The sequence below is a fragment of the Mus musculus genome, chromosome 3, assembly GCF_000001635.26.
Source record: "Mus musculus strain C57BL/6J chromosome 3, GRCm38.p6 C57BL/6J".
NCBI classification, from domain to species: Eukaryota; Metazoa; Chordata; class Mammalia; order Rodentia; family Muridae; genus Mus; species Mus musculus.
This window is the reverse complement of record NC_000069.6, coordinates 54788833-54802484: the sequence shown is the minus strand read 5'-3', so window position 1 is coordinate 54802484 and position 13652 is coordinate 54788833. Positions and strand designations below refer to the sequence as shown.

General features: G+C 45.8%; 1 protein-coding gene across 3 annotated transcripts in view; it reads right to left on the bottom strand.

Moving 5' to 3' along the window:
* Positions 1-822: 822 nt before the first annotated feature.
* Positions 823-13652, bottom strand: part of Smad9 (SMAD family member 9) — a 46208-nt gene continuing 33378 nt past the window's right edge. For 2 of the 3 annotated variants that reach the window (XM_006501728.3, XM_006501729.3), the window contains exons 5-7: positions 13078-13299; positions 7997-8253; positions 823-5127 (exon numbers count right to left, since the gene is read on the bottom strand). In XM_006501728.3, the coding sequence (XP_006501791.1) occupies positions 4984-5127; positions 7997-8253; positions 13078-13299 (623 nt within the window). In that variant the 3' untranslated portion in view covers positions 823-4983. The remainder of the gene's footprint in view (positions 5128-7996; positions 8254-13077; positions 13300-13652) is intronic. The other variant, NM_019483.5, reaches the window with a different exon arrangement.

Genomic DNA, 13652 nt, shown 5'->3' with positions numbered 1-13652 from the left:
TATAGAGCAGAAGAAATAATGCTGTGCCAGCCTTAAAACAAGCCAGTTACCATAGTGATGAGCCCAGCGTAACCTGCACAATAATGTCAGGATAATCTGTTCACCCTGTGGAAACATCACCTGTCAATAAAATGCTGTTGGCCTGTTAGCTTAGTCAGGAATATGGAGGTGGAAGTTCCAGGAGGGAGAGGAGATTCTGGGAGAGTCCTCACAATCCAACTCTGAGGAAGATGGTCACATGAAACTGAGGAGAGGGAGCCAACCACATGTCAGGACTTAGAATAAATGGTATAAGTTACAAGAACAGGCCCTAGCTTGCGGCCTACGCATTCATAATGAAGTCTCAGAGTCATTATTTTGTGAACTTGGATCCAGGTGGAAGAGCTGCAGTTAGTAAATCTTAGGTAAATCAAGGGTACATGGTCTGATCTCTATGGTACCATCGGGTAGCCTGACACATGTCAGTGAGACTGATAATAAACTAGCCATCCCCTGGGAGGTATGCCAACCTAGCCCAGCTAAACCTTGCTTGGAAAAGAGCTACTAAAGGTTTAGCATTGAAGGCCACAAAGCTAGGGTGTTCTAGTCAATATTTATGTCACAGCGAGTAACTGGTACACTTAGTGATGGCGAACTCGATCAGAGAAGATGGTGAAGGCAAATAGATAGTAAGCTCTTATCCTGCAGGAAGTAGGTGGATTATGGACGGGGTAGGGAAGAGAAAGGACCCAGCCCCCATGATCTAGAAAAAGAAAATGTATTTTCCTCTAGCGCCTCCAGAGTTAGCAAACCAACCCCTTAACATTGGTACAGGGAGACTAGTTTCAGACTTGTAGCTTTTGTAACTACATTTATGGTACAATTTTTAACAGCAGCAAAGTGCAAGTGTGCCCATTTCATCATGTCATATACACAGCGTGCCTAGAAATGCTGTTTTTGTTTTCTGATAGAATATTAGCTTGTATACCAAGCCGCTAAACCACAAGCTAAAATACTTTTAGCCACAAGAGGATGGATTACTCAGGTTAAAATGCATCTCCCAGTCTTCTTGAACAGAACACAGATTGTACATTATGCGGACTCTGCCCCTTACCGAGCGAGGCTTTCCGAACCCCAGCCAGCTCATAGCTGTGAGCCTTAGGATCAGTGAGACATCCTGGGGCAGAGGAAACAAGCAGACAGCAGCTTGTAAACACTTCATAGTCATTTGCAATTTCACAAGCTTCTCTTAGAAAACATTTTAATCAGTTAAACATATTTCATGGCATATGAAAAATAAATGAGTTTTTAGTGAAAGTTCCCCTATATATCCAGGTGTTTTAAGCATCACATGCTAAACATCTTCCTATAGACATGTTCCTTGATGGACGTGGCTGTTGAGTTGCTAAGGTAGGATGCTCAAACGACAGTGTGTATTAAATTCACTTTTTAATAACAACAGCTTTACCATACAAAGGGTTTGAGTTGTGTGTCCTGGTGCTAAGCTGGGGAGCAGTAGTTAAACACCTCTAAAAATTCTGCAAAGTATCATTAAAATTACACATTAATGCCAAATATTCGAAGATGTCTTTTTTGTTATAGTGCCACCAAAGTTTTTACAGCATGAAGACTTCTTAAAAAGCTCATTTTCTAAGTAGAACAGTTTATGATTAAGCATCTTAAGGAGCCATAGATCATATACATAGAAGTATTTCCTAGAGTTTGAAAGAAAAATAAGCCAAAAGGTGTATCATTGTCTAGCACAGACTACCAAAGTGTGGTGTGTGGCATTTCAGGAAGGCAAGGCTTCTGGGAATCAAAGAGTAATCTTGGCTGTCTGTTTTATATACATTCGAATTTATCATGAGAGCCGGACGTGGTGGTGCACGCCTTTAATCCCAGCACTCGGGAGGCAGAGGCAAGCAGATTTCTGAGTTTGAGGCCAGCCTGTTCTACAAAGCGAGTTCCAGGACAGCCAGGGCTATACAGAGAAACCCTGTCTTGAACCTCCCTCTCCCCCCAAAAAAAGAACTTATTATGAACATATGTGAGGGTTACCTACCCTTGCAAAGTTCGGCTCTTGACTCTAGCAGGTAAGACGATGTGGAATGCATGGTATATTTTACTTTATTAAATACATACATGAAATATCTGGAACATACTCAGCATTAAGCAGGAGCTTAAAGTCCAGCAAGCGATTTTTATAAAATGATTTTGCTACTCTTCTTTCTGTTGTCGTTATGAGGATAACTCCACCCTTAGAACACAATGAAAAGAATATTCTAAATGCTAGAGAGTTTTGCTGACTCTACAACACAACACCGAAGTGTGTATGTTAACAAGGTGGTGTCTTCTTAGTTCTGAAACAGTTGTAATCACTTAGCTGAAACAAACTGATCATGTCTTATTTTTGCTAAGACTCACACATACTGACTTGTACACAGTGATAAACATTCTGGGTCTTGTGGGCAAGCCAAACCGATACAGATCTCCATTGCCTGACCCTGCCTGAGGCAACTTGCAGTGTGCAAAGGCCTGGCTGCCCACTTTCCCCTTCACCCTGTAAAACAACCTACGCAGCATAAGTTTGCTTGTCAGCTTCATGGAATGATCGCCACATGGTCACTCAGAGGAGTTGAAGTCAAGGATTACGTTATGATACGTTTAGATCTCTTAACAGCCAAAGGGGGAAAATTCATTAAAATGTGACTCTGCTATACAAGCATAGGACTTATATCTCTTCAAAGCTAAATTCTCTGATAATATACATATGAACCTAGGTCATGATTCCTTTCTCAAAGAAATCAGACACGCTTCAATATTTTGATTTCTTAACACTGCAAGGAAGTCCAAGTAGTTTACTTGTTTGTTTGGTTTTTAGTTTTGTTTTTAAGCTTCTACTTTTGTTTTGAGACAGGGTTTCAGTGTATAGCCCTGGCTGTCCTGTAACTCCTTATATAGACCAGGTCAGGCCTGAATTCACAGGGATCCACCTGCCTCTGTCTCCCTGCTGCTGAGATCAAAGGCAGGTACCACGGTACCACTACACCCTGAAGCTCCTACTCCTGAATAGTTTCTTACAACTACAGATTGCCAGGGATATTTGGCCACTTGTGAGGAGATCAAAGGGGCGGTGGGAAATCTGGGACAATGCTTTGTGTCCTTAGATGGGTACACATGGCTTTTCCAAGGAAGAAACCAGGAGAAATATCAGAAAAAAATAGGGATTCCAGGAGGTGGGGTGGCTAGGAATGGAAGTAGTTATGAAAAGATAAATTACTCAAGTGTTCTGAGGAGACATAAAATCCCAATATAGTTATTACAATAGAGTTCTTAACTATTGTTCAGAACTCGATTATGTTATTTTTCGAGCCCAAGAAGATTCACATGTGTGGGGTTTTTAAAGTTCTGAGACCTGATGTCTGTGCAAATGGTTTACCGTTAGATGTCTGGCGTTATGGAGGTGGGGACTGCCTCTAATGTGCGTTTGATTCCCTGGTACCTGACACTGTACCCAGTACACACAAATGCACAAGACAGACTTAATGAATCGACATGCTTGGGTTTTTTTTCTTATACACTCTAAGTGGTAGTTTGAGACGAAATGAGTTTCCGATATAATATCTCTATCATATTATGGAAGCTCTATCCTTTAAACAATAAATGCCATCCTACATAATCCTTTTCAAAGGGCTTGAAGTAAACTTAGAAGCAATGGGGTGCCTAATGAGTGGCATGTACCTTGAAGTCTGGAGGATATTTCCCTTATCATCCAACAGAGGGAATGAGCTGATATATGCATGTCTATATACACATAAGGTGTTTTTTAAAGATGCTTTATTATTCACTACCACTGTTTCCTCATAAAAATAAAAAAATGTAGGGCATATGAAACATTCCTACTTCACCTGGGAAGCTATATCCAGGTATTTAATAGCTTTAGAAGAGGCTGCACTGATGTAACCAGCTAATAACTTAACATAGGTGCCAGGCTGAGAGATGCATAAATAAGATCCAAAGATGCCTCGAGCTTTCCCAAGGCTTTGCTCTTGTTTGAATCATCTGTCACTAATTGCTATTTGTCACCAGGAGGAAAAATGAGGCAAGGGATGCCCTGCCTAGCCTGCACTTCCCTCCCAACCTTCCAGTCTACAGCTTCATCTCTGCACGGGGTTTGTAGTGTGCACAGGGCAGGCAGCCATCTGCAAGGTCAGACAGGAGGGACGGGAAGACGGGAAGATGGCTTCCAGAGTGGACGCAGGAGTTCCCTGTGCTTCCGGGCCTGAATTCTGGGCTAACCCTGGATCAAGCCTCCTCTCAGGCCGGTTTCCCTTAAGAGCCTTGGCTTTGCTTGCCTGCCTGCCCACCCGCCTGCCCGCCCGCCCGCCCGCCTGCCTGCCTGCCTGCTTGCTTGTTTTAGATTGAGGCCACTGACTCCAAGCTTCACAGTTTCTCCCTCTCCAATCACAGTTTAGATCTGGTTGAATGTACCTGCCGTCAGCACAGTACCTGGCTATGTGTATTTCAGCTTCGGAGATAAAGTTTCTGTGGCTTTATCTCACAGGTCCCTGGACAAGCTTGGTTTTCTTTCTTGACACTCACATTGCAAGTGAGGTCTTTTTAAAACCACTTGTGTGTGACTGATTTTGCTCTAGTGCTCCTATTCCTTCTGTGTAAGCAGCTTTGTGTTTTCCATGTGGGGCACAACCTCCTGTGGAGTGACGATGAGCTGACTCGGTGGCCTTGAGTCCTGCCGACGCCCTCACGTGCTGTTTCCCTCTCACAGAAGACTTGGCTCCCATCAGAGAGAAACCACGCTTCTTCGACCACACCGCACTGGCCCCAGGTTAAGTAGGTAGCACAAAACAAACGGTGATATAAACGTGACTCGGATGCGTTACACGTGTATTTACATCTGCATCCGGAACCCTGCATTAGCTGCGGTTGCCACGATGGAAGCCCCTGCCCGAGTCTGTTCTGTGGCAACGTGGCTGACGACGTGACTTAAGACACTGAAGAGATAGGGTTGTGTGGGGAGCCCATCTGAGTGAGCACCTTATCCAACCACTGCAGCGGTCCATGAAGATGGATCTCGATCCAGCAGGGGGTGCTCGTGACATCCTGGCGATGATACTCTGCTCCCCAGCCCTGCAGGGGAAGAACAGAGCCCAGACTGAAGTGCGGCTTTTTGCCAGGTGCCACCAGGCAGAGCACGGGAATGCAGGGTTCCAGGCTCCCTGTGAGAAGTCGGTGCCTCTAGGGAACAGATGCCTCCTCCTCTGAGTGGCCCAGGTCAGGCAGGGTGGGCTCTGTTAGCTCATTTACACCTGGACACCTATTTAGTGGTGCCTGGGGCTCTACAGACCACATGGAGAAGCTGGCAAGCCATCTCCGCATTACAGGGAAAGAGACTCAACCTCATGTCCTACTCTTCATGCGGAAGCCTGTGTCTGTCATTAAAGACCGGAGATTGCAAAGTGGCAAGAATCAGTAGTTGACTTTGAGAGTGCAATGTCAGAGCTTAGAGCTTATTTCTTTTCTGTCTCAGGCTCCCTCAGAAATTTCCCACTTTTCCCCATTGATTAGAGAGACAGCTACTAAAATGACAGATATATGATAGATAGATAGATAGATAGATAGATAGATAGATAGATGATAGATAGATAAGATAGATATTGATTGATTGATTGATTAATAGATAGATAGAGATACATGGATGGTAGTAGGTGGAGTTTGCTTTTCTCTCAGACTCTACTGCTTTCTGCACGGAGGACCCCGGTCATCCAGGCCTCTGGGGCACACCCTGCGTCACTAATGCCTCCCCTGCCTGTACCCTCTCTCCTTTCCTTTACCCGTTCACCTCACTTGTTGCTTACTGCCTGTCTTGCTACCAGTTCACTGGTTTCATAAGGCCAAGGTCTGGGAATTACCAACAGTCCCTCATCCCAGCACCCACAGCCGCTCCTGGCAGCTGCTCAGTAAATAGTTGTTGAGTGGCTAAAAGAGGGAGAGCTGTAGCCAGTAAACTCAGAGCTGACAAAGACCTTAAAGATGGTCTGGCCTTTCACTTACAATGGTCACCACCAGTGTCTAGTCACTTGAAAGAAAATAATCATTGACAGTTTTTATTTTGTTTCTGTCCTTGCAGGATTGGCATTGAATCTCGGTGCTAAAGTGCTTGCCTAGCCCGTGCGAGGACCTGAGTTTCTTCCCTACTGTCACAGGGAGGAGGGGGTAGGACGCGGGGTCGGGGAAGCCCCATAACAGCAGTAGCAGCCTGTGTCCTTTAATTACATTTTGTAGCTCTGTACATTTATTGTGTATCTGGGAAACACTGAGTTATGTTGGGAAATGATCACATGACCACGCATGCTTGTATTGCAGTAATTACCTGTGAGATACCAACAGCTCATCCTTATTAAAATAAAAACAAAAAAAGACCTGGGGAAAACAACTTTCCCACTTAAAGGACAGTTCACTAACTGCAAGGTAGTGCCCCCTACTGGCCACAAGGCAACAGTGCACCTGGAAATTTTCCAGGGATTTTCTTTCTGCTTTGTATGTCAAAAGATAAAGTAGTTTTGTCCTCACCAGAAAGGTGTCTTTAAAAAGGCATCTTTAAATTGTAAACTATACATATTTATTCTTGTTTTTAAAAATAATGATTAAAATTATCAATATCATAAAATATAATTTGGGTACAGAAAAATAGAACATTCATTGATCAAGGTAACTAACTTTGAATGGCTAGGAATGTAGCTCAGGAGACCACACTTAACTAACTCACTTCATGAAGCCCTGGGTTTCATCCCCAGCTTTTAAAAAGGGAAATGGGACTGGAGAGACGGCTCAGCAGTTAACAGCCCTGGCTGTCCTTGCAGAGGACCCGTGGTCCCAGCACCCACATGACAGCTCACAACCATCTGTAACTACAGTTCCAGGGGAACCGATGCCCTCTTCTGGTAGTTTTAGGCACTGCATGCATGTGGTGCACATACATGCGAACAAAACACCCATACACATGAAATAAAAATAAATGTAGAGGAAAATGTAAGAGCTGTGAAGAAAGCCATCCCTCTCCCGAGTAGGGTTTGTGAAAACTGTTATATACAGCACAGAGTCTGATGAACAAGTCCAGATTTTTAAGTATCAGGGTGAGTCCCTTGAATCATTCACAACTACCTCAAGGTTTCCACCCCACTTTGTGCCAAGACTGATTAGTGCTGTCTTAGAGTAGAGACAGTTCTCTTCTTCTGTAATTTATCTATACATTTATTCCCTACATTTGCCTGGCAGCTTCCCCAGCTGAGAGGAAGAGCTTATTCTTTCACTGGGGGACAGCAGTGCCTGGTGGCTGAGAGAGGGATGGGACATCTCTGCAGCATTCAATCCTGTCCATTATTATCATCCCGATGCCTGCATCCTCACACCAAAAACAACCACTCTGCCACTTAATAAAACTTCATATAGTTTTCAGTTTATATCTCTACCTTCCTATAAACTTAATAACATTTTCCCCAAAGGTTTGATGTTGTTTGCTGTAGTGGTACACACCTTTAATTCCAGAATGCAGGTGGATCTCTGTGAGTTTCTAGTTTGCCTGATACACACACACACACACACACACACACACACACACACACACATATGAGAGGTACTAGAGAGCCAGTCAGTATTCTAATATAGAGTGGGAAGAAGGTTCATAAATCCCTCCCCCTAACTGACGACAGTTGATGGGTTTTAGGGAGAGCCAGTTTTATAAAAGGGTGTTTCCCCTGGTAGGCTGACCTCATCTACTCTAGTTCCCTTGGGTGACCCTACATGCAGGAATATATGGGCAGTGGAAGTTGGACTAAATAATTTTTAAAAGAAGACAAGATTCAATACATTTTTTTAGAAAGAAAAAAACGAATCTGTTATCCACGTGAACTGGCTGAGCAAATGCCAAGCCGAGCCAAGAGCGTGCTGTCCTTTCTTCCCATTTTCCATGTTAGAACCCCAAAGCCAACACCCTCACCTTCACAAAGCTCATCCGAATCGTGCACATCTTCGTCAGCTCATACACCACTTCAAAGCCGTGGTGCACGGACTGGGCGAGCAGCTGGGCGAAGAGCTGGTTGTTGAAGACCTTGAGGCTGCAGCCGCTGGGGATCTTGCAGACGGTGGCCGGGTGGAAGCCGTGCTGGTAGTTGCAGTTCCGGCTCTGGACAAAGATGCTGCTGTCGCTCACGCACTCCGCATACACCTCGCCCCCAACGTAGTACAAATGCACACCTGTAGGCACAAAACCATGTTCTTCCTTCTCTGCTTCCTTTTCAATGGCTCCAAGTACCTTATGCAACGGGACCTGCTACTGTCAGGTTAACTCCTACATAACCCCTGGCCATAGAAGAGAAGGTGCGTGTGCCCTGAATACCCTACTTGTTTTCTTTGACTTTTCCTACCAACCCATTAAAAATCCAACCTTGACAGCTGGAGAAATTGCCCAGCTCCCAGCACCCAAACGGAAGCTAACAACCATCTGTAATTCCAGTTTCGTAGTATCTGTCGCCCTCTTCTGGCCTCCATGGGTACTACATACACACGGTACTCGAGCAGACATAAAAACAGGCAAAACACCCATAAACATAAAATAAGGGGTAAAAAACCATGATCCAGATAAATGGCCATTCTCAAGAACAAGTCCATAGCCTCTCACTTATGACTGCTTCCCTCACTTTTGATCTCACTCATTTCAAAATTAGCTTCCATAAAAGCTGAGCGGGAGGACAGCCCCATGGGAAGACCAGCAGTCTCAACTAACCTGGACCCCCTGTGATCTCTGACACTGAGCCACCAACCAGGCAGCAGACACCAGCTGATATGAGGCCCCTGACAGAGATACAGCAGAGGACTGTCTGGTCTGGCCTCAGAGAGAGAAGATGTACCTAACCCTAGAGTCTTGAGGCCCTGGGGAGTGGGGAGGTCTGGGGGGAACATCCTCTTGGAGAGGTGGAGAGGAGGTATGGGATGGGGAGTGGGGGAGTGGACCAGGGAGGGGGATGAAGACTGTAAAAAAGGACTAAAGAATAAAATAAAATAAATAAATAAATAATTTTAAAAATTGGCTTTCATGATACTAGACACAAAAGAAATACACCTTGAAAAACCTTACAAAGTCCTTCATACCCACATATAAACAAAAGGTGATAACAGGAGTCCCAGCTACATGCTACTGAAATCCACTCACTACACCCACTCAGGGCTTAAAGATCTTACTAACAGTTACAAATCTATCTCTTCGCCACACACCTTTAATTCCAGCACTCCGAGGGTGAGTTTGAGACCAGCTTGGCCTATATAGTGTTCAGGCCAGCCAGGGCTGCACAGTGAGACCCTGACTCAAAACTAAAATACTTCTGCGTAGAGGCTTCAGGGAAATGTCACCCACCCCTATAAATCACACGCGTCCCTGAGACACAGTTCCACACACAGCCGTGCGAAAGCACAAGCAACGTGTAGCTTTTATCTGTCTACCTAACATTCCTAGGATTACATTCCAAAAGGGACATCCTGAATAAATAAAGGGTGGTGGGCACTCACACACAACAGATTTTATTCAGCTGTAAGAAGCATAAATGTATGGAACTGGTAAGTGTCAGAAATAAACCTGACTCAAACAAAATCCTCCCTTCTCCCTCTCCCAATACCTTCTACCCCTCCCCCTCCTTTCTCCTTCTCTCCTCTTAATTGCCCTCAGCTTTCTACTCTGATTTCTTCCATGATGGGCATCAGGCCACACACACACACACACACACACACACACACACACACACACACACAACTCAGGCACTGGTGACCATGAGGAAGTAGAAGAATGTCTCTGATTGGCTGGAACACAGTGCCTCTGCTGCATCTCCTGGCCATGCATGTGTGCAGTGGGGTGGGTGTGATTGACATTGATTGACAGACAGTGATGGGATATTCAGTTGTATAACTGAGCTCAAAGCCGCCTGTTCATCACTGTCCAGAGCTCCAGACACTCCTGATAAGAAGGCAGCAGAGGCCAGGGCAATGCCAAGTACAAGCCCCAGGGAGGGGGGACTATCTGCCGTTGCAGAAGAGGACCAACAGCTGGTGTTAACAGCCAGAGTAGGGCTACTGCAGGCTTAGTGGGTATTTGAACCAAATGACCTTCAAGTGCATAATCCTCCCGGAACCTACTGCATATAAAAGCTAAGATTTTTGTCATCCGAGCCTGGTCTGTGTGTGTTTAAGGAGTGGTTTTCATTCAGGCTGAAGCCTTATCTGCAAACCCAGCACATACTGGCACAGGTGAGAAAGGGGAGGGGGGAAGCCGGGGGAGCCCAAGACCAAACTCTGAATGTCAGGTGACCGCAGCATCTCCAGGAATCACGTGGTCACATGATTTTACTTGACCCATCATGTGGCCAACACAGTGACTTTGAACCCTGTGTCAGAGTCAAGATCACCTGGGGCAGATCTGTTCTTAGGGTGGAGCCTGCAATGGAGTCACTTGGGGTGCTGGGGCATGCAAACACACTGTTCAGGCAGCCACCACCTCATTGGGGCACCATTTGCACTTCCCTACAAATTCATGCTGCCCTACTGCGTCAGCTTGGAAAACCACAAGTGAGGAGCTTCGTGGCAGTGCAGTCCCTGGAATTAGGCAAGATGGTTCGCTAAACATAGAATATTGGACAACATTTCATGTAATTCACTGGCCCACTCCTTTCTTGGCTAGTGGTAGACAGTCTCCAGAATTTAATTGTCGGGATTTAAGCGCAATGGGGATCAGTACTTGTGACGTGTGGTATTCCTCCACGCTAGTTCTTTATGACATGCTGAGGAGTGACGACATGCCTTTCCTTGTGGCACTAAAATGTTACAAACCCCTTGATAGGATACATCATTAGCTAGCAGATTCACCAAAGTGAGCAGCTTTGATAAAGCAGGGGAAACAAACAAACATGCTGCTAAAATCCTAAACCTGTTCTCTACCAAGCAGTAAGGATTAATAATCTCAAAGAAAGCATCAGCGGAGGGCTGGCTCAGTGAGAGAGCATTTACCTCCACGAGCGAGGTCCCGAGTTCAATCCCCAGACACACACACACACACACACACACACACACACACACACACACACACGGGCATGGTAATACATGCTTCCATCCCCAAGAGGCTGAAGCAGGAGTCTCTTCAGTTCAAGGCCAGTGCGGGCTACACAGCAAGACCTCATCTCAAAGAAACATTCACAAGAGGGAAAGGCTCACTCAAGATCACAAGGAGACAAGGCGGTCCAGACAAGGCGGTCCTCAGGCAGGACTGCCCAGATCTCGCTTTACATCCCTGCTCCAGCTCAGACGTTCAACCCCATGTGGTGGCCAAGACCAGAGGTGCTGTGGGTGTGACTTAGGTGTGTAGGGACAGCGTGCAAGTGGGTCTCTGTGGTCCTCTTCTGCAACCACAGATAGCTCCCTCTGGAGAGGGACTGATGAAAGGCAGAGATGGGCAGGGGACCCCACTGCTCTACAAGGAATACAGATGGACGAGTCAGCATAAAAGGCCAAGCCCAAGATGCCCCTGCAGCCCAGAGAACCCTGCTGTCTCACCCCACTGTCCTTGGAGCAAATCCTCAGCCACTGACACAGCTCATCCCTCCCTGGGGCTTGCACTTGGCATTGCCCTGGCCTTCCTGCCTTCTAATTATCAAGAGTGTCTGGAGCTCTGGGCAGTGATGAACTGGCTGCTCAATTATGCAACTGAATGTCCTGCCACTGTCAATCACACAATTGGATCCTCCTCCTGAGCTGTACCACACCCCTCTCATTACTGCTTCAGATATACAAAGCCCTGCATGGCCTGTGTCCTGCACCATCCTCACACGAGCAAGGAGCCCACTAGAGGAAACTCATTGGATATAGACAGGACATCTGGCTTCCTGGTGGCCTAGCATGCATGAGGCCCTGGGTTCTTAGTACAGCATAAAAGAACAGCAATGAAAAACATAGAAAATAAGTCAACCATAACCTACTCTCCAGAAAAAAAGTCACAGGTAACCTCAACTACACATCTTTATGCCTATGTATTTATTTTGTATTTATTAAGTCACAGTCTCATGTAGCCCAGGCTAGCCTCAGATCTTCTGTGTAGATGCGGATGGCCTTGAACTTCCAACACTCTGGTCTCTACTGTCCCAGTGTTAGGATCACAGGCATGTACCACCAAGCCTAGCAGTAAGGGGAGCTTTAAAAATAAATTAATTAATTAAAACTACAATCTAGTCTACAAGATGTTTTGGGGCCTTTTTCATTCAGTACATTTACTGTGAACATTTTCTCAGGACACGGCATGTTCTGCAGTGTCAAAATCAATGTTCCCCCCCCCCCCCACAGGATATCATCTTGTGTTGTTTTGGTTTTGGTTTTAGGATTTGCCTTTTTAAAAGAAAAGATACCTTACAAGGGGCTGGGGTGAAGGCTCAACAGTTAAGAGCACTGGCTTGCTTTTGCAGAGGACCTGGGTTCAGTTCCCAACACCCACAGTGGCTCGCAACCATCTGTAAACCCAGTCCCAGGGGGATCTGACACCTTTTTCTGGTGCAAATACATATATGTAGGTATGCATAAACATAAAAAATAAAACAAACCTTAAAATACGTATATAATAATAATAATAATAATAATAATAATAATAATAATAATAAATCCTTCCATTGAATAACTTCATCCTGCCTTCATATTTATTGTGGGTTTCATTGTTGATTTTTGTAGACAGGACCTTCTATACTTCGGGCTGGTTAGCCTCCTGCCTGAGCCTTTCTAGTGCTGGGCTTACAGGGCTGTGCCATGACATTTGGCCCTTTGGGCTATCCTGTCTCACAGCCCTCACCCCAGGCCATCCCTGAAGATAGTCGACTGACTTTTAGTGGCAAAGAGACCCCGAGAGCACATGTTCCCTTACAGGGGTGACACTGTGCCTGGGGTTCTTCCTAAGGGCTTTCTAAAGGACCGCTTATAGCGGGCTTCCTACGGGACCACTGTAGCAGGCTTCTTGGAGCTCAGAAGCAGCAATGGAGACCCGCTGCTGGTTCTCACCCTTTCCAATGTGCCTCCTGGTGTTTTCTATGGTCGAGTTTCTGTTTACATTTGAGAGAAGCCCAAGGCAGAACCTATTCCTGTTATTGGAAGGGTCGGTGAAGCCGTCTATGAGCACGCTCCGCGAGGACGCCTGGAAAGTCTCTCCGACCCGGTTGTTTAGTTCGTAGTAGGCAACAGAACACCAGTGCTGGGGTTCCTCGTAGCAAACTGGCCGGAAGTCTGAAAGAAACCAAGAGAGAAGGTGCCACACCACTGTCACCTCCGGGCTCCGGAGCTCACGATTGCAACAGGAAGCGCAGGTGACCGCTTTAAACCAGAATGAGAACTGTAGGACCTTTGCAGTCCTTCTGGGCTGGGCTTGCTCATGTGTTCATCGTATCCCTGAGTTTAAGGCCACAGTCCATATCGAGGGCATCTGTAAGCACTCTTGTTTACAGGTGTGATGAAAGGAGGAGCCTGGGAAAGACAGCTCGGTCAGACTGATGTAAAATGTTGTCAGCCCCAGAGTAAACAGAGCTAAGAGAGAGACGGCGGACCACCTCATCTAGAGAAAAAGATAGCATCCTGTTGTT